Source organism: Vitis riparia, chromosome 19, assembly GCF_004353265.1.
Source record: "Vitis riparia cultivar Riparia Gloire de Montpellier isolate 1030 chromosome 19, EGFV_Vit.rip_1.0, whole genome shotgun sequence".
NCBI classification, from domain to species: Eukaryota; Viridiplantae; Streptophyta; class Magnoliopsida; order Vitales; family Vitaceae; genus Vitis; species Vitis riparia.
Window position 1 is genome coordinate 8,444,205 of NC_048449.1, and position 22,484 is coordinate 8,466,688.

At 35.6% G+C, this 22,484-nt stretch overlaps 1 protein-coding gene and 1 pseudogene across 1 annotated transcript; both read right to left on the reverse strand.

The window, feature by feature from the left end:
* Nucleotides 1–9,333: 9,333 nt before the first annotated feature.
* On the reverse strand, nt 9,334–14,370 carry LOC117908139 (receptor-like protein 7). Its single transcript, XM_034821805.1, has 4 exons — nt 14,364–14,370; nt 12,311–12,449; nt 11,918–12,148; nt 9,334–10,597 (listed from the first exon to the last, which is right to left on the reverse strand). The coding sequence occupies exons 1-4, from the start codon at nt 14,368–14,370 to the stop codon at nt 9,334–9,336; spliced, it is 1,641 nt and encodes a 546-aa protein (XP_034677696.1).
* A 1,129-nt stretch (nt 14,371–15,499) lies between these two features.
* On the reverse strand, nt 15,500–21,629 carry LOC117908140 (annotated as a pseudogene).
* Nucleotides 21,630–22,484: the final 855 nt, after the last annotated feature.

The window sequence follows — 22,484 nt, forward strand, 5'->3', positions numbered from 1 at the left end:
TATCTCACAATGAAGCTAAAAACAAATTCAAGTTACTCTTCAGCAAAGCCAAGAAGAAGAGAAAGATAAAACAATGACAACAAACCCACAATCATACCAGAGATTAGTGAAAACTAAACATTCAATCTGATGCTCATACCCAAGACAAACAATAATCCAGAAACAAGATGGAGAAGAGAATGAAAAGGGTTCATACCTGAAAAGCTTCCTGCTGAAACCTTACTGCCTCTCTAGAAAAATCTCACCTCAAACGTCTCTCTGCTTAGAAAAGATCTCCAGCCGAGCCTCAAAAGGCACCTCCCCTCTCAAGCTAAACTATCCTCCTCTACAGCTCTTGGAATCTCCTTGCAGCTAGCTCGATACTCCCGCTCAAGGAATACTCTCTCTCTCCACTCCAAACCGGCCACACCCCCAAAAAAATCTCCCCTCTGTAATCTCTACGCTCTCTTCCCTCTCTCTACAGTATATCCTCTCTAACCATCACCCCCCGGCAGCACGTCCAAAAAGCTTGCACCAAAAAGCACCACTACCTCCAGCTGTTAGAGACGCTCCTCCATAACGGCTTCCAGATTTTAGAATATCCTCTTGCCACGTGTCAAACTCTCACTCGCTCCTCAAATCCACTATCTGATTCTATAGCAGCCATCCACGAGCCGAGAAGTGGCTCATTGAGAGGCCTCCACCTGGTAAGAATGAGCTGTTGGGATATGACAAAAACCGAGCCCCATAAGGGGGTCTACATAAAGTTATTTTGTAAGTGTAATTGACATAACTATGATTAAAGATAATATTTATCAATTTTTTATAAAAAAATAGCTTAAAAATTCTTTTAATATATTTATATTCATTTATTTTAAAATTTTAAAATACTTTTATTAAAACATGTTTTATTATATTTTAAATAAAAAATTAAATTTATTTATATAAAATATTTTATTAATAATTTATCTTATCAAATTAATTTTAATTTATAGAAGATTAGGACTTCATTAATTTTTTTATATTGTAGCAATTTTTGAGGAAAATTATATTTTTAATATTTTAAAATAAAAACATTTAAAATTAAATAAAATTAAGAAGAAAAAAAATTAAGAGTAAAGTGATAGTAATTTTTTAAAATAGGATTAATGAGATAAATATGAAAAGTAGTTAAAAATAAATGGATAATATAAATTTAAAATCAAAGATAAATTAAAAATGATTAATTTAAAAATAAAATAGGATAAAAAAAACTTAAAAAAAAAACGACGATTTTTTCAGATTGCCCTTTGCCATGCGTGTGTCACTCCCATGTCCTGATTTTTCATCGATTTTTTGCTCCAAAACCGAAATTTCGTCGATATATTGGCAATTTTTTTGACATTTCTGCGATTTTTTGATTGATCGATTATCAATGGTTGATTTCATTTCGACCACACCGATAATCGATTTTTCACCTATATTTCGGTGAATTTTTTTTTGATTTTTCAAACCTTGGCTTCAACTAGCAGCTACTTTGAAGTTGAAATTTTAGTAGAATGAAGGGAATCTCATTTAGCTTTTTGTTATTCTAGCTTTGCAACTAACTACTAGTTTGAAGTTGGAATTTTAGTACAGAAAGAGAATGGAACAAAACTTTCCTTAATGTGCTAACACTTGATAGTAACGCTAATCTTGGACCTAAGATAGAAAGAACACTCTATGGAGATAGTCTCATCGACAAATTATCCTACTTAATGTAACGGTACACATAAACACACACACACACACACACACACACACACACACACACATATATATAAATTGTGTCCTAGTAGGAGTAAGTTATAATAGGTTAATTACAATTGTGAAGGGGAATATATAGTGTGTCCTAGTAGGAGTAAGTTATAATAGGTTAATTACAATTGTGAAGGGGAATCCTAGTGCAAGTCCTTGTTCTTTGAATTAATTTAAGTCAATGAATCAGAGGAAGGATTCGTATCTAGTTTTAAACCAATGGTGCGGATAGAGTTTGACTTATATTTCAATCATCAATTTAATATCGTTTCTTAAGGAATTGTGTAAGTTTGACTGATATTTCAGTCATCAATTTAGTATCATTTCTTAAGGAATAGTCTAAGGAGGGTTCATTTAGCATGGATCATATCATACAAGTTAAGTATACTATAATTGTGGTAGTAGAAAATGCATATATCAATAAAGAGTGACTAGTAGACTAACCTCAAGGTCAGTCACTGTTTAATCATCTAGCTAGTGCAAAGTTATCAAAGACATAAGTGAAACTTTTGGAACTGTAATGGGAAAAAGTTATGTATTATCCTATTGTTCTATCAATACATACATGCACAATAGGTACAAATGAGCAATAATTAAAGCACTAATAAAGGATGCCTAATTCTCTCCCTCAGGTTGGAATATGGAGGTTATGAACACTCAACTTGCGAATTAAGGGAGAAAAAAACAGTAGCTTCCAAAGCCTTGGTAAAGATATCATCCTATTGGAGAAATTACAGGTATAAAGCTGCAAGTTAATGAAAAAAAGGCTACAGATATGATAGAGAGAAGCTGATAATATTATTCCATTTGAGATGAGATATTTATACAAGAAAAATAACAAATTCTTCCTATCTTTCCTGCATATTTATTTAGGCTGTTACACCTGTTTTTGAAATTTAAAACAAACAGAGTCATAACAAACTTGAGCTAATCTTCAGCAAAGACTAAGTCTTCAAGGATTGGAATTTGGAATGCCAACAATTGAACACTCCTCCTTGGCATCCGGATGACAAACACCTATCTTCTGCTTAAGAGCTTCAAACCTTTCCATTGGTAAAGCTTTGTGAATATATCTGCAAGTTGATTTTCAGAGGAATAGAACAAGTAACACTTCATTGGATTGTTGAACTTCTCTAATAAAATGATACTTGATCTTAATATGCTTTGTTCGACCATGAAACATAGGATTTTTTGAAATTGATATTGTAGAAATGTTGTCACACGTAATGTTGGTTGCTTCAACTTGCTCTTGCCCCAAGTCTTTCAATATTTTTCTTAACCATAAAACTTGATTTACAGCAGATGCAGCAGCAATGTATTCTGCTTCTGCTGTTGATTAGGTTGTGGTTTCTTGTTTCTTTGAGCTCCAAGTGAAAAAACCTGAGCCTAGGGAGAATAAGTACCCTAAAGTACTTCTTGAATCATCAACACAACCTCCCCAATCGTTGTCGGAGTAGCCTAGCTGCTTCAAATCACTTTCTGCAGATTTTGAAAATTTAACTCCAAGATCAATTGTTCCCTTGATGTACCTTAATACTCTTTTAGCTGCCGAAAAATGTTTCTCACTTGGTGAGTGCATGAACCTAGAAAGCACACTAATAGCAAATAGTATGTTAGGTCTGCTAGCTGTTAGGTATAAAAGGCTACCAATTAAGCTTCTATATAAGCCTTCATTTATTTTCTCGAAGCCGTCATCCTTGCTGGTTGTCATAGGAGTAGACACAGGCTTGCAATCTTGCATTTTAAATTTTTTTAGCATATCCATAGCATACTTCTGTTGGCATATGAAAATTCTTGAACATGACTGCATCATTTCCATTCCCAAAAAGTACTTCATGACTCCAAGATCGGTCATTTCAAAGACTTTGTTCATCTCATCCTTAAAGCTTTGAATTAACTTGGGTTGATTTCCTATTACAAGCATGTCGTCTACATAAAGAGAGATTATTAAAAGCTGGACATCATTAGTTTTTACATATAAGGTTGTTTCACTCTGACTTCTAACAAAACGAAGTTTAGTCAGATGCTTGTCCATGGTTTCATACCAAGCCCTGGGGGCTTGTTTCAAGCCATACAATGCCTTCCTTAGAAGGTACACATAGTCCTCTTTGCCTGGAGCCACAACCCCATCTGGTTGCTCTACATATATCTCTTCATCAACAAATCCATTTAAGAAGGCAGATTTAACATCTAACTGATGAATATGCCAAGAATTTTGAGCAGCAAGTACAAAAAGTAGCCTGGTAGTGTCATACCTTGGCACAGGAGCAAAAGTCTCCTGATAATCAACACCATACTGTTGAGCACATCCCTTCACCATTAGCCTAGCTTTGTGCTTGCATATCGAACCATCAGAATTGAGTTTTGTTTTGAAAACCCATTTCACTCCGATCACCTTGTGATTTTTGGGTTTCTTTTACAAGCTACCAGGTTTCATTCTTGTTAATCATCTTCAATTCTTCTTGCATTGCTCTCCTCCATGCTTCAGAATCTTTGGCTTCTACATAACTTGTTGGTTCAATTATTGCTAAACTGCACCTTTGATAGATGTCCTCCAAGCTTCTTGTGCTCCTCATTGGAAAATCATCTACGAATTTAGAAGTTTGAAAATCTTCATGATTGTCGAAGCCGGCATCAAATTGCGCATCTTTTTTATTTTGCCAATCACAAGTTGTCATTTCATCAACTTTTACATTCCTGCTCAAGACAACTTTGTTAGTTTGCAAACAGAATATTCTATAGCCCTTAGTTGATGTCCCATAGCCAATGAGAATGCCCTTCTGAGCTCTGCTATCCAGCTTGCTTCTTTTAGGTTCTGGTACATGTTAATAGCATATGCTTCCAAATATTTTAAGATGATTAACAAAGGGCTTGCCACCATACCATGCTTCATATGGTGTTTTGTTTTTCAAGGATTTTGTAGGCAATCTGTTTAGAAAATATACAGAGGTGTTAACTGCCTCTGCCCAAAAATTACTTGGCATTTTTTTCTCAAATAGAAGACATCTGGCCATCTCCATTACAGTTCGATTCTTCCTCTCCGAGACACCATTTTGCTGTGGAGTGTATGGAGTTGTTAGCTGATGTTCGATGCCTACAATGCTACAAAACTCAACAAATTGACTGGAGGTATATTTCGTACAATTGTTGGACCTTAAGATTTTAATGCTCAAGTTGCTTTGATTTTCTACAAGGGCTTTGAATTGTTTGAAGACAGAGAAAACTTCATTCTTTAGTTTGATAAAATATACCCAACACATTCTGGTATAGTCATCTATAAAGAGAATGAAGTATTTGTTACCACTCAAAGAAGTTGTTTTCATGGGACCACAAACATCGGTGTGTATGAGTTGAAGCTTTTCAGTGGCTCTCCATGCTTGATTATTTTTGAATGGCAACCTTGCTTGTTTGCCTTGTTGACAAATCTCACATATTTGAGCTTCATCAGATACGTTTGGCATGTCTTCCACCAGCTAAAGTTTTTTTAGCTCTACTAAGCTCCTTTGGTTATAGTGTCCAAACCATTTATGCCATAGGTTTGAAACACTTTGAGTAACTCCAGCATATGCATATTCAGCAGTATTCTCCCAATTGATGGCAAAGCTCTTGCTTTTCATCTTCATACAAAGCAATTTCTCTCCATATGGATCAAAGATGATGCATTGGTTGTCTTTGAATTACAGGGAATATCGCTTTTCAAGCATTTGACCTACACTCAATAGATTTTGACTAATATCAGGTACAAATAACACATCAGAGATGAGCTTGATACCTGAATTTGTTTTGACAGCAACCGTGCCCCTTCCCTTGACATCCATGTATCCACCATTGCCTACTTTCACCATAGAGTTGTAGGTTTTGTCAAGGTCCTTGAATATTGTAGCATTATGACACATGTGGTGTGTGCATCCACTATCAATGAGTCAAGCATTCTAAGAGTCTTGACTTGAGAAACATGATGCTACAAAAGTTTCTCCTCCTGCGAATCTGCATCAACAACTTGTGCTTGTTGAAATTGAGGACCTTTATTTTTATATTTGCAGACTTTGGTAACATGCCCAAGCTGTTTGCAGTTGCCACATATTGCATTTGGCCTCCACCAACAGTATTTCTCTAGATGCGTAGTCTTCTTGCAATGTGAGCAGGTTGGATATTTCTTGGGCCCCTTCTTTGCTACTCTTCTCTCCGCTTTTACTTTTCTTCTTGCTGAACTGGTTTTTGTCTTTATTAGATTGTAGTGTCTGCATTTGAAAAGCACCTTCTGTGACGTTCTCTTGCCTCAAAGCTCTTCTTTGCTCTTGTGCTTGGAGTGAGTTCATTAGTTAAGCAAGTGAAATTTGTGAAAGGTCCCTAGATTCTTCAAGAGATGAAATCTTGGACTCAAACCTCTCAGGAAGTGTCACAAGAACCTTTTCCACGATCCTTGCATCAGGAAATTCTTCACCAAGCGACCTGATTTTGTTAACAATCAAAGCAATTCTGTCAAAATACTTGGTGATGGTTTCATCTTCTTGCATGGTTAGAGACTCGAAGTCCCTTTTCAAATTCAGCACTTGCATTTGTTTGGTTCTATCACTTCCTTGATACTCCAATTCAAGCTTGTCCCAGGCTTCTTTGGTTGTCCTGCAATTCATAATTCTATGAAATATTGAGTCAGCAACTGAATTTTGGATTAAAGTCTTAGCTTTAAACTTTTTGGTCTTTTCGTCAGTATGAGCTCTGATTTGTGCTAAGGTAGGATTCGCTGGAAGTGGAGCTATTGGTTCGTCTTCAGCTACAATTTCCCAAAGATCAAATGCTTCCAGGTACGTTTGCATCTTTACGGACCAAATTTGATAGTTTTCTCCCACAAAGATTTGAGGAGATAACCAAGAGATGCTGTTGGTTGCCATTTTCTAGTGTGGTTTCAAATGGGTTATGAAGTGAACTTTCTTGGTTTTCTCTCAACACACAGGTCCTGTAAGACCAACTATGGCTCTGATACCACTTGTTGGAGAAATTACAGGTATAAAGCTGCAAGTTAATGAAGAAAAGGCTACATATATGATAGAGAGAAGCTGATAATATTATTCCATTTGAGATGAGATATTTATACAAGAAAAATAACGAATTCTTCCTATCTTTCTTGCATATTTATTTAGGTTGTTACACCTGTTTTTGAAATTTAAAACAAACAGAGTCATAACAAACTTGAGCTAATCTTCAGCAAAGACTAAGTCTTCAAGGATTGGAATCTGGAATGCCAACAACTGAACACATCCAATTGTTTCTTAGTATAAACATATGTAGTACAAACTAAACTAGCTCGAATTTTTTCATGAATCCTATGACAATACTAGCTTGGTGCGTTCATGAAATACTAGATTTGCAGCAATGTGGAGAACAACTCTTATCACAAAACATGTTGGAAAGGAGCCATTGAATTTCACAAGAAGTTATAGCCATTGCACGATATTTAGCTTCAGTGGAAAAGCAAGAAATTCTGTGTTGCTTTTTGGATTTCCAAGATATAGGAGAAAACCCAACAATATATAACACTTGGTAATGGAACGACGGATTTCTAGACAAGTCACCCAATCAAAGTCACAAAACGCATTGAGTTGAAGTGTACTAGATGGAGAAAAAAGAATGTTGACCTCGACTGAGTGATTGTTCAATGTGTCAAAGCAAGCGACAAGCAACACCAGATATGGTTGTTTAGGATTAGCCATGAATTGATTAAGAATTTGAACTAAGAAAATAGTGTCTGGACAACTAATAGTGAGATAGATGAGGCATCTAATAAGCCTATGATATAAAAGAAGATTAGGTAAAAGGTCTCCATCAGTTGAAGTAAGCGAGAGGTTGGGTGCCGTAGGTGTCTTGGTAGGCCGAGAACCAAGGAAGATAGTATCCTCTAAAATATCAAGTGCCTATATTTGTTGGGAAAAATAAATACCATGCTGGGAGCATGAAACTTCAAGTCTAAGAAAATATTTAAAGTGGACCAAGATCTTTTAAGGCAAAGCAATCATGGAGATAATTCTTCAAAGATGAAATGACAGAGATAATTGGTACAAACCAATTGTTGGCAATGTCGAATTACTTTATTTCCTATCCTGGATTGAATAGATAGTTATTTGTTTTGATCTCTATCTTTCTACCCATAATAGGTTTTGGTATTTACCCATATTTTATTCTCTCATCATTAATTGATAAGGTTGAAGCTATTCTATCTAATTTTTATTTCATTATTATTTTTATATATATAGATAGATTTCATGAATAAAAAAAAAAAAAAAATTAAGCTTTTGGTTTTTATAATTGGTGCATGCCTCTAACCTTAGGCTTCCCTAGATCTTATCAAAGCATAAAAAAATGGCTATAAAAGCCAATAAAATTAATTAATCTAGAGAAAAAGTAACTCATACTTGTGATTTGGATGTTTCCAGATCAATTCCAATCTGCTGAAGTCGTCGAAGAAGTTATAGATCTAGTTTACTTGGTGTTCTTCCACCTAATCTCTCCTTACACGAATCCAAACATGCAAAAGAAGTATAAACTACTCTTCCTCCCTAAGAGTGGTTAGAGTTTCTCTTTGGAAGATAAAAAACAAAAGATTGAAACCCTAATCCCTAAGAGGGTATTTATAGACCATCCCATGGGTTTAAATGACTTGTGCCTAGGTATTCACAAAATAACATTCAAGTGTCCTAAAGCTCTAAGGACTTTTGAGTAGGTTGTAATGTTATTTGGATTAAAAAAATGCTAAGCTACATATCAACTTTCTATGAATGTAATTTTTCATGATTTAATTGGTAAAATAATGGAGGTATATATCGATGATATAGTAGTCTAGGGTTCATTGGAAGTTTTCAGCCCAAGATAATATAGGCAAAAAAAAAAGCAACCAGTCTATTATTTCAGTCGATTGATAACTAAAGTAGGAAAGAATTATTATCCAATATGAGTATTATATCTAGCACTACTTTTTTTCCATAAAGCTCAAACATTGTATTTTGCCTACCATAGTCTAGATGATAGCAAAAATAGATGTAGTAAAATACGATGTTGTCACACCCTATCCCTCAAAGGTTGAATGGGAAAATAAATAGTAGCCGTCCATCTTAAAAGATTGCATTGATATGCATGAGATGTCAAGCATGCCAACGATTGAGATCTTTACATCATCTCTAGGCCTAAAAGAATTGGGAGAAGCTCAAGCAATGTATATGGAGTTAGAAGAATTGAGAGAGTCTCGATTCAGATCTTTGGATCATCTCTAAGCCTAAAAGAGACAAGTTGCTTGGGCCTGTGACAAGAGGGCAAAGAGAAAAGTTTTTAATGGTAACCCATTCATCTTCGTTTTAAATTTTGTACCGTTTATCTTTTCATTTTTAAGTTTTACTTTTTTTAATATTTTTCTAAATTTAAGTTGACTAATTAAAAGGTGTTTGATATTTGGCTAAAACCACATAGATAAAACTATCTCACCAACATTTTTATTTTTTCAAAGACAGATTACGGGCATTTTCTTAATGACTTACACTAGATTTAAAATTCTCTCTCACAATCTGCTATCGTAGGACTACGTTTGCATTAAATCCTCCTCCTTCGCCTCCTTGTTGATTGGGGATGCTGCCTGTTTATTGGAATGGTTTGGGCGAAGATTCCATTCCCCCAGAATAGAATGTAGCCAATACTCAACCCTGCCACCACCCCACACCCGTATCCCATCCATGCCACTCTCCAATCAAATTCAATTCTCGGATCAGAGTTCAAGAGTCGTTCATGAGTTGATGCCTCTGCTTCCTCATCGACTCTGCATTTCCTGGATAATGGAAATCCGCATAACATTGGGTTCCCCTCGTATGATTTTAGAGGAAATGTGTTGAATTGACCTCCGCTAGGTATGGCTCCTTCGAGGTTGTTTCCTGCCAAGTCCAAGAAGGAATGGAATGTTAGACTTGTTAACTGCACAGGAATCTCCCCTGATAGCTTGTTGTTTGAGAGAGCCAATGACTCAAGCTGGTAAGCATTCTCCAGTGATGATGGTATAGGGCCATCGAGGTTGTTACTAGACAAGTCCAGGTTATGCAATGAATTAAACTCTCCTATGGACTCTGGGATTTTCCCTTCCAATTGATGATTGGAGAGATCAATACTTGTGAAAACATCTAGAATCCTTTCTAGTTGAAACTCTCCTCCTTTCATTGTTATCTTCATTGAGCTCTGAAACTCATAATAACCCCTATTGACTCCAAGGTAATTTGGTCCGGAATTTTCATCTTCCTCTTTCATCATTGCTTTCCAAGTGTGGAAGTACGCAGAGGGCAACTGGCTTGCGAAGGCATTGGAAGATAGGTCAATCACATGAAGCATTGGAAAGGCATTCCTCATCCGGGGATGTTTAATCTGGCCATAGAACCTATTGGAGTGCAGGACGAGAACTTGCAGTTGTTGTAAATTCTCCAACCTGAACGGAAAAATATCATTTATCTGGTTGTTAACCAGGTCTAAAACCTCCAATTTTTGACAACCATACAAAGAGCTCGGCACCTTTCCTTCTAATTGATTTCCGTTGAACACAAGTATAGTTAATGATTCTGTATAAACCTGAGGCATGGCTCCCTTCAAGCCATTCCCACCTAGATTTAGCACTGACAGAGAACTGCCGAAGTTACCTAGACAGCTTGGTATTGTGCCATCCAAATTGTTATTGGATGGATCAAGGACTTCAAGTACAAATGCACTGCAAATTGATGTAGGAATTTCTCCATGGAACTTATTGCCTGCAACTGTAAAGAAAGCTGCATTGTAGAGGTATGAACCAATGTCAGCAGGGATGATCGATGTGAAACTACTATTTGAGTAATCCAGAAAATGAGCATCTTGGGGAAAAACTGGAGGACCTTATATGTTGTTAGAGTGAAGGTCCAGAAAAAGCAAATATAGAGGTGTAGAAGCATTTGGAAAAGGCTGATCCATACCAGTAAGGAAGTTCAAAGAAAGATTCAGAAATCTCAATGGCCTAGTCCAAATCCAAGTAGGAATGTGACCCTTGATTCTGTTGTTGGACAGGTCCAGCTCAACCAAATTCTGAAAGTTTTGGAGGAAAGTTGGGAATTCTACCATATTGCATGAATATGATACTAATGTCTGAAATTGGGGAAAGGTTGAATTAGGACTAGCAGTCATTGACCAGTGATTATCAGATAGATCAAGATAACGAGTGGTCAAGTTTGAGAACATGTCCAAGTCCATGCTACCTTTGAAGTCATTGGAAGAAAGATAAATGACTCATATATAGACTCGTGAGTTGAGCAATCCATCTTGGAATAGGGCCCTGCAACACGTTATCACTAAGATCTAGCTCCTTCAAAAATGGGGAAGGCTTGTAAGGAAGCTAGGTAGGCAGCATGGTTCAAAGTCGCGGTATCGGTCATTGACTTGGAGGGTCCCGAGGCGTATCGGTCTAGGTGTATCGGTTTGGTATCGGACGATACGTAAAATAAGCTAATTAGAAAATTCAAAAAATTATAAAAATATTATGTAAATCATCAAAAAAATATATACAATTAAATAAACTCAAAAAATTAATAAAATAAAATTGTATTACATTTAACATTATTTAAATGTTAGAAAAGTATTTACTCAAAATTATTTATAATAATGCTAATAAAAATAAATATATCGGTCTCGAAATCAACTTGAAGTCAACTATAATCAATATGATCTTTAGAGGTAAGATCTATACACGGGGGTGCATAAATAAATTTTTTTTATCAATTTAGACTAATACATCAACATAATTATTATTTTAAGCAATTACTTAAATTATTAACCTCCTTCCAAGGTAATATTAATACATTATTCTTATATGATTCTTTAAACAAATTTAATTTAATTTTTTTTTATATATAATTAATTTTAATTATATTTGATTTTTTTTATATATATTTTTATAAAAAATCATGCATGAAAATTTTATTTTTCTTAATATATTTTTGAAGAAATCATTTTTTTTTCATAAGCTTAAAACACCAAATTTTTATTTATTTATTTATTTATATAGAAATACATGGACCACAGGCTTTTATGAATTGAACTTGGGCTTGGCCTAATCTGGTGGGCTGAACCCGTAAAAATATGTCATGGTGCTGAGCCACATAGGATCAAAGACCTATCTTCTCCTATCTTCCCTCCACTGAAAGCAGAGAGTGCGATCTGCAGAGAGTGAAACCGCCACGGCCACCTCTCTCTTCTCCTATCTTGCCTTCCACCGTGGACGCTCACGACGTTGGTTCTGCCGGTGGTGTCGTCAAATCCTATTTTCTTCACTGCACAAAGCTCTTCTCTGCTCCCAAACTCGGAAGGAGGGTTGTTTAGCCGGCGTTCAGTCACCGTTGCGGCACTAGCAGCGCACCAAAGATGAAAAATCTTCACTCCTGATTTCTCTAAAAATGTTGATTCTTGTTGTGATGGGTTTTAGAATCTGTTGATTGTTTTTTTTTTTTTTTTTTTTCCGAGTCGATCGAGTTAACTCGGAATATTGGTCAAGTCATCCGAGTCCAACCGATTCAAAGCCGAGTCTAAGTATAAAATGTATCTGGTATCGGACTCGTCGCGGTCGGCGTCGAGACGGATACAACTCAGCCGATATTTTGAACCTTGGTAGGCAGAGCTTGGAGTCGGTTCTCGTGAAGATCTAATACCTTCAATGATGGGAATATAAACAAAGAATAATTTATTACACCATCAAGTGAGGCAGACAAGATCGTTGTCTGGAGACAAACTAGTGATAATCTTGTTTGGTAGAATCAGAGATGGAATTGATTCACTGAAATGGTTTGATGAAAGGTCCACAGTTTCAAGTTTTGTGAGGTTGATAAAGGAATGTGGGATTTTTCCTGAGAAATTGTTAGATGAGAGGTCCAAACTCTGCAGCTGCCTGAGGTTGCCAATTGAACTTGGGATTGAACCACGAAAATGGTTTGACGAGAGGTCCAAACTTTTCAGCTGTACAAGCTTACCTATCCCTTTGAAATGGTTTGATGAAATGTCCAAATTCTGTAGCTTTTTAAGGCTGCCAATTGAGTTTGGGGGATAGGACCACTGATATTAAGACCATTAAGATCTAAGTCAATTATTATTAAATTACATTTAATATAATATTATGATATTTGATTGTAAAATGTCTAATTTTAAAATATATATTAATATTAAAATCATGATTCATTTAATTCAATTGTATTAAACAATATAAAATAAATTATGATATATGTATAATTTTTTAATATTTAATTAATTATTAATGATATTAAAAACATTATGAAGAAAATTACATAATTTTTATATTTTTGGTAATCAATTAAAAGAAAATTTTGTATTTAATTATAAAATAATTATAATTAATTTGCTCTTTAAAATATTCTTTTAATATTTTCTTTATATAATGAGTTTAACTATATATATGTTTAGTACATATTATATAACAAGGGTAAGTTTGATCGGATGGTAAGTGGGTTGAACCTCAAACCTTTTGGTTTGGGGTTCAAATCTCCTCATATATCGCCACATATCGCGATATTTTCCTCCTTGATCCCTACCTTTAATGGGGATGAACTAGCTACCTTGGAAAGATATTCACCTTTTCTTATCATCCCTTTCTCTTATCATTTGTGATTTATTAAAGGATTAGCTCAAATTAATGTAAATATATTGAATTAAACTAAATCACGACAGATTTTATTGAAAACTAAATGATTATAAAAGTTGTATCCAAACTCAAAAGTTTTTTTCTTTCTTTTTTAATTTGCTCTCTCTGTTCATAAAGAAATTTATGGTATTTATAAAAAACCTAGCCCTAAAAACAAAAATAAAAGTGCTAAAATGTCCAATGAGAAGCAAAAAAGCTGAATGGGGAAAGTCTCAAAGTGAAATTCTAGAAATTATAGTTTGTATAAAAAATTTCGATACCTTCGTAGTGGTGTCAAAATGCATTTTGATAAATGTCTAAACCTTATAGGCCTCTAGCATGCTTCTAATGTGGTATTGGGTTGATTATGACATGTATCATAATGTATCTTTTTGTATTATGATGTATTGAAATATTGCATCTTATATCAAAATTGTATCTTAATATATCTTTTTGTATCTTGATGTATTGAAATGTTGCACCTTGTATTGAAATTGTATCTCCATGTATTGAAATTCATTTTGATAAACCCTAAAATTTTTTGTATCTTCAGAATGCTTTTGTAGGAAAATTTGGATACCTCCACTATATTGAAATGCTTATCAAAATTAATCTTTCATATTGAAATGCATTTTGATAAACTCCTAAACTCACTGGATCGTTGAGAGGTTGAGGTTGGTGATTTTCAATACCTTATTGTGGCATCGAAATCAATATTGAAATGCATTTCTTGTATCAAAATGGTGTCTTTGCATCAAATTGTGTATCGCTTGACATCAAAATGTATTCTAATAACACCCCAAACTTATTGTGTTTGGATTGACTCTGCTCCCTTGTATTGAAGTTGTTAGGACAATGAGTCTTCAATGTATTTTGACAATTTTGTTTCATTCTATTTTTGGCCTAAGAATCTTTTTAGATAGTGACTTACTCTCCATTGAAGATCCAAGGTTGTTGTTCATCCAACCGAAAAGTCACAGGTATATCCAAGAAGGTTTGACTTGTGACAAGTTAGGTAATCAAAGGGGATAAAGTAAATTGATATATTTTAAAAAAAAATTAAAAAGGTTTGTTAAGGACAATTCGTTTGTTTGTTTGTTTTTTTTTTTTTTTAAATAAGATATGATTGAATTAAAAGTTTTAAAATTGAGCTAAAATCTCTTAATTATTTTTTTGACAACTTTGGGATTTTATTTTTAAGAAAGTTGATATTTTGTTTTTAAGAAAATTCTTTTCTTAATTAATTTTTAGAAAGTTGTTATTCTTTTTTTTTTTTTTTTAAGAAAATTATTTTTTTAGTTAATCTTTAGAAAGTAGATATTTTATTCCATTTCCAACCATTTTGGGTTTGGACATTGATGAGAGAGACTCAACCTAACTTGCTCTATTATTCCCAATCTCTCAAGAAAGATTCAACGATTGAATCTTGGGTTGTTGGAAGATTTGCATTCCTTCAACGAGGCTGATGAGTATTCATTAGAGTAATCGGAGATTGTTACATTACAAACATGGATCAAGTAGTAGGTACTGAAAAATAAGCCTTAAGGGTAAAACAATAAAGTAAATCTATGTAACTTGATCTCATATAATGGATTTAGATTAGAGGTTTTAAATCTTATGAGTTTTCCACAAAAATTAATGTGTTCTTTGCATGCTTGTTTACTTTTTTAAATATTTTGGATATTTTGTTAATCCTTGATAACTTGCTAGTTTAATTAGGTTAAAAACTCTACTCCCTATTTAAATTTAGTTATTAATTCTTAATCCTTATATTATAATTTTTAATTACACTCATGCATCCCTTGTGTTACCCTATTGGACCACGACTTTTTAGAAGTGATGTTGAAATCCACTCTTCCGTATCAAAATTCCTCTTTTTCATTGCATTCCTCACTAGATGTAAAGATTGATCCTCAATTTGAGGCTTAGCAAATATTTAAGTTACAAGATAATGATATGCACTCAAAAGGTATTTAAAAGCCTATTTTTATATATGGAAAAACATCAGTTTTGAGTGCTAATCAACTACTACATATGGGATTGTAACTGCATTTTAGTTGTCGTCATTGTCAAGCAAGGTTTTAAGTTGAAGTTTTTGAAGGGTGCATCACGTGGGCTTGCTGGTTCAGATATCACCCGCATTTTCAAGACTAGAATTTGACCTCACAGTGTACACTGCTACAAGCTTGGCGAAAGATGACGACTTGTTCTCTAGCAATCTGGTTGGGGTATCGTATTCCTCAATTAGCCCTACATCATCGACATTTCCAGGGAAATAAATCAAGAAGAATGCAGATGAAGTTAAGAGTGCCATTAGTTCATGTTGATAGTACTAACCATGATCCAGAAGCAGAACCATGTCACTATCAAGAACAGAAGTAATTCGATGTGCAATAGTTATGACTGTAGAATCGACAAAGTGTTGTCAAAGGGTTTGCTGAATCAGATTTTCTGTGGCTGTATCAACTGATGCAGTAGCTTCATCAAGCACCAAGACCTTGCTTTTCTTGAGTAGAACTCGGCCAAGACAAACCAGTTGCCTCTGACCCATGCTCCAATTCTCTCCATTCTCAATAACTGCCAAATGCATACTAACATTAGGAGACTTATATGAGGTTTCTATTTAGATTTTATGTTAGCATGGCGGGAGAAATAACCTGTAGAATCTAGCTTTCCTTCTTTCTTCCTGACTTCATCTCCAAGCTGGCACTTATCCAGAGCCTGAACCAATAAGTTAGTTAACAACATTGCACTTCTACAGTATTAAGAAATGTGGCGAAGGAAACTATATTTCTACTATATTAAGAAAACATGGTAGAGGAAAACTACATGTCTACCATACTTAAGTATATCAATAGAATAGACAAAACCTACCTCCCAAATCTGCCCATCTGACTACTCTTCAAGTGGGTCAAGGTTGCTCCGTACAGTCCCTTCAAACATGGTTGGATCCTGAGGGATAATGCTTACTCTGGACCGCAAATCATGTAGTCCAATGGAAGAGATGTTGGTACCATCTATCATAATCTGACCAGCAGCAGGTTCAACAATTCAAAAGAGGATCTGTATGAGGGTTGATTTACCGCTGCCAGTTCACCCTACAACGCCAGTCTTCATTCCTCCTAAACTGCAGAAATACATTACTTAAACACAGCATCTAAACTGCAAAACCGGCAGTCCATCTTGCAGCCAATTTCATTACCCTTATCTTAAAAATGAATCGGCACTAAAAAACCACCATATCAACAGTAAAGAAACTTTCATTTTGAGGCCATAGTAATTGACATGGTACATACAAATTGGCACCTCCTCAATATGCAATGCTTGTGATTGAGCCCCGGCTCAGCAGGATCAGAAAGGAACATGAGCATGCCATGAATTGTAAGAGTTATCCTGAATTAGGATTCCATTTTAATGCAGTTGGTTTAAAATGAATCAAATTACTCGATAAGCAATGCACTACTCCAAATTTTTTGCTAAGCAACATTTTCGAGTAAAGTTCTGTTTATACCAAAAATGGTTTTGAACCTACTGGCATTTTCAGGAACAGATATGATTGATAATCTAATCTGCAAGAGTACATGGCATCAGTAAGCGAAGAAAATAATTAATGTAATATGAGAAACATAAGGTGATCTTAACTACAGAGCATGAGATGTCATGTGACAAAGCCATGTGTTGGCTGGCATTAAATAACAAGAAGAGGTCGTAACAAGTTCACAATGGTTACCTGATACCAGATGCAGGTTGCAATCACAGGAATAAAGACAATGAAAACCTGCCATGCAACCTGTGACATAACTGCAATAATTCCCCGGAGCCGAATCAATGAGAAGGCAAATGCCCCAACTTGCATGGGAATGTTTGTGTCGATCGCATTTTGGTCTGTAGAAGCCTGAAAAAAAAGGGAAGGATCAATTAAGTAATAATCTAACACTTCACTTTGGTCATTAGGGAAAAATGCAAGGCAGAAATAAATATATATTCATATTTGCACTTACTCTGTTTAGAATCCGTCCACTTGGGGTGGCATCGAAGAATGACATTGGGGCACGGAAAAGGCTCAAATGCATTTTATTGAAGAGTATAGTAGCTGTTACAAGAAACATGGCTCTAGAAAGGATGCTAAAAGAACTTCCAACAGCCAAAGCTACAGAAACAATCATGAGAGTAGAACCTCTAACTGCAGGTTTCACATCATCTGACACGGGACTTGACCAAGCCATCCAATAATTGCTTCCAATCTGAAGCAGCTGAAAGAGAATCTGGGACAACAATATAAAGGGCACAAGAGCTCCTCCATATGCTGTCCTGATGTATTTCCAATAAACCCATAGCCCAACTTTACCTTTCTCTCTCTCCTCTTCTTGAACAAGCTGACCTTTTGGTCCATCTATCTCCTCTGCTTTACCATTTTGGCCACCTTTGTTTTCTTCTTTTTCTATAACTTCAGAAGTACCACCAATATTATCACTGTCCTCATGGATACTTAATTTTTCTGAAAGTGACCCTGCCTCTACAGAATTGAGTGCTAACAAAGCTTTCTTATGTGCTCCAACAAGTTCCATAAAATCAGTTCCAAAGTCGAGAATTTCATTGTACTTTCCAGCTTGTGTAATCCTTCCATCTTTCACGACCTGCAGGGATGGTACATTTCTTAAGTTCATCTAATGGAAACAAAGGCAGGAAAGAAAAAACATGGTAATTACTCACCAGTATGAGATCAGCAGCAGGTAAGAACTCTACTTGATGTGTAACATAAATCACTGTTTTCGAACCCAAGAGACCCAGCAAACATTCCTGTTATATGAAGATTACTAACAAATAGGATCAATGAAAGGCTTGTTTTTTTTCTATTTTATTTATTCTAATATAAGGGAAAGGAAACAAAATAAACGGCAATGGCAGAGCAAGGGTCCCTAATTACCTCAGGTAGACCAAGAACCAAATCTCATATAGCCTATAGCAGTGCATATTTAAACATACAAGGATAGCTCAATTTCTACTTAATGCAATGGCATTGTATAGTTGTTTTATTTCATAGAATTATGAATATATGTATGTATGTATGTATGTATGTTGCTCAAACTCAGGCTTTTAGAAGAGAAAGGAATTACCTCAAAGAGATGGGTTCCTGTAGGAGCATCCACAGCATTGAAGAATAATCAAACTGATAAATATCAGCATTTTGGTAAAGCGCACGTGCAATCTGTATTCTTTGCTTCTGGCCACCACTCAAATTGATTCCCCGCTCACCTATAACTGTCTGATCGCCAAATGAGAGAACCTCCAGGTCCTTGTTCAAGGAACATGCATCAAGGACCCTTTCATACCTTTCTCTGTCCATCTCCTTACCAAACAAGACGTTCTCTTCTATCTTGCCACTCTGTATCCAAGGAGACTGAGCAACATAGGCCTTTGTTCCACACAGCTTAAGGATACCAGATATCTTAGGCACTTCTCCCAGCATACAAGAGAGTAAGCTTGACTTGCCTGAGCCTACAGTACCACAAACAGCAACCCTCATGCCACGGCACACCCGCAAATTAATATCCTTCAGTGTTGGATTAGGGGAAGATAAATCCCAAGAGAAGTTCCCATCCACTATCTCAATTGCTGTATCAGAACTACCTTTTGGAAGCCTCTCGATAACATCACTCTGCAGGTCAACTAGACGAAGAAAGGATGTAATTCTGTCAAGGGATACTTCAGTCTGAGCTATCACTGAGATTATGTCAGGAAGACTGTAGATGGGTTGTTGAAGTATCCTGAATGTTGCAAGTGAAGATAAGATCTTCCCTGATTCAAGCGGGATTCCTATAAGCATGCAAGTTCCAAAGGTGACCACGGACACAAATGTTGGGGCAACCCAGAAAAAAAAAGTGGTCATGGCTGAAGTGTAAAGATATTTTTTCAACCACACCGTCTCATTCTTCCGAAGGTCTACAATTTTAGACAAAAACTTCATCTCCCATCCCTGAAGCTTGAGAATCCTCATGTTTCTTAAAATCTCAGATGTTGCCTTCATCCTTTTATCTTTTGATTCCATTAACTTGCCCTGAAACTTCTCTTCCCATTTCCCCAGTGGAACATTTGCCAAGATAACAATTATAGTTGCAAAGAAAGCTGCAACTGAAGCAAGGCCGACATTTTTATACAAGATTAGCAAGGCTAAAGTAACTTGCACAATCACCATCCATGGTCCATGCATGTACCAAATGAAATCCCCAATTCTCTCCGCATCAACAGACATAAAATTAATGATCTCCCCAGTAGAATGACCCTGCTTTGACTGGCAGGAAAGAGTCAAACCCTTGTTGTAGATCATTGTGATCATTACTGCTCTGATCCTAAAACCAACCTGCTGCAATCTAAAGGAACACTGCCTCAGTGAAAGGCACTCAACAAGCTTCGCAAGAAAAAAGACCATAACCAAAACATAGCCTTCATTTTTGAATTCCCTCCGCCCATTGAGATATTGAACGAAGGTGTCAATAAGATAGGGCCCAACATAAGAAGCTAATATGTTCAGAAGTAGGGATAAAGCCGTCAATAGGATTTCTGCCCAAAATGCAAAGATCAATGCTTTCACCAGCTTAAGCGTGGTCACTCCATTACTTCCACCACAATCACACTGGAGCTTATTTCTAAATGCTGGAAAGACCGCTACAACGCTGTTGCTGGTATCAAGCTGAGGAACATCCCCAAGGTCTAATGTTTCCTTGTTACCCTCAGCAATCAAGGGACCGATCCAAGAGAAAGTAAGAAGGCTAAAAAAACCAACTTTTGAAAAGGGGGTCACAGTTTCTTCCCCCTTGGATTCATCAGACTCTACTATACTTATACTGGTGCCACCATTCAAAAGTGGTTCCCTAAGAATTTATTCCTCACCTTGATTCTTTCCCAAAAACCCGGAATAGCAGAAGAACAGACCAGCATGGTTTTAAAAACCGGACCGGACCGGCCGGTCCAACCATCGACCTGTGAACTATCCGGTTCGGTCCGCTCAATGAACCGTTTTGTTATCAAACCGGCATTGAACCGTTCAAACCGATGGTTTAACCGTCGAACCGGACGACCTGTCCGATTTTTTGCAAACCGGTCATAACTTAAAAACAGGTTTTTGCTTATTATGAAAAAGCCCATTCCAGGCCCAATGCTTACAAACTCAACCTATTAAACCATCTTTGGTCCAACCACTAGGCCTAGTCCAATGATATGATAAACATTATTATTTGGGCCATGTCTACAAGCCCAATTTGCAGCATTTTTTATTTTAAAATAACACTTGCATTTGGGCCATGCTTCCAGGCCCAGCTTGCTGGCTTGTTTGGCTTAATGGCAAGTTGGAAGGTATTTATAGAGCACATGGAGCATATAAAATTCTTGTGCTTCCGATGTGGGATTGGGAATGAGACTATTAGAGGAAAACATTGCCTCTAGAGGGTTGGACGGATGGAACTTTGATTTTATTTCAAAATTTTATCATATAAAATCTTTAAAAAAATGTAAATATTTAAATTCCTGTTTATTTTTATAATAATTATAAAAAAATAATATAAATTAGTTAATAGAATAATTTAAAAACAATAAAATGCAAAGACAAAAAAATAAAATAAAATTTTTTAAATTTTTTCATCTTAAATATATCTTCTTTTTAAAATATTACATATTTCTATTTAGTAAAATTTAAATATTAAACTTTATCATTTAATTTAATATACCAAATATAAAAATCAAACATTATTAAAATTTGTAATTTTATATATTTTTAATTTTTATAATTATTTTTAATTTTAATAATATATAAATTATATATTTATAACGTCACCGGTTCGATAGCGGTTCGACCAGTGAACCATGAACCGATACTTTCCGGTTCGATCACCGGTCCGATTCTGAAACATTGCAGACCAGTTATGACGTAGACAATGTCGGGCACCAAAAATTGAACTTGTAGGGACTGGTCTTTCTTAACAATGTCTATAACAAGGCAATAACAAGAGATGGAGAAGTAAAATCCCCACCAAACTCTTAACAAAAATGGGAACTTTGGTTCAACAGAACCATGGAATTGAGTGTGCAAATATACACAAACTGCTCCCCAGGAAAGTGTTCTGAGCACTAAATCCAAAAGTGTGACCAGCTTTTCACCAGACCAGCCATTTCTATACCAAGAAAAGTGTTCAAATTGATAAATGATAGTTTTTTTCATTCATACTTTCATTCGTTTATGTACAGAGTATATATAGACGGTAATCACCATTCTAAGAATGAGAAAGACTGATACAAGGAAAGAATGATATAAGGAAATAACAACTAATATCCTAATATCTCAACTTTCCTAATATCTCAATATTCCTAATATCTTAATATTCCTAGTATCTCAATATTCCTAATATCTCAATATTCATAATATCTCAACTTTCCTAATATCTAAACATTCCTAATATCTCAACACGAATTGATATAAGGAAATAATGATATAAGGAAAGCATTCCTAATATCTCAACACTCTCCCTCAAGTTGGTGCATAGATGTCACACATGCCCAACTTGTCTAAAAATTTTGAGAACACTTGACTCGAGACAGCTTTGGTAAGGATATCGGCCAATTGATCTTCTGATCGAATCTTAGGCAATTCCACAATCTTATCATCCAACTTTTCCTTAATGAAGAATCTATCCACCTTGACATACTTTGTACGATCATGTTGTACTGGATTATGAGCAATGTCACATGCAGCTTTATTGTCACAAAACAATCGGATTGGTTGTCTAGATAGGTAACCTAAATCCTGTAAGAGGAGTCTTAGCCATAATGCTTCACAAAGTCCTAGAGCCATACCTTTAAATTCCGCTTCTACACTTGAACGAGCGACGACATTCTGCTTCTTACTTTTCCATGTCACAAGATTACCACCTACAAAGGTAAAGTAACCAGATGTAGATCGCCTATCATCCACTGCACCGGCCCAATCAGCATCAGTATATACTTCTATACTCTGATGATCAACATTTTTAGCGAACAAAATTCCCTTCCCAGGAGCATT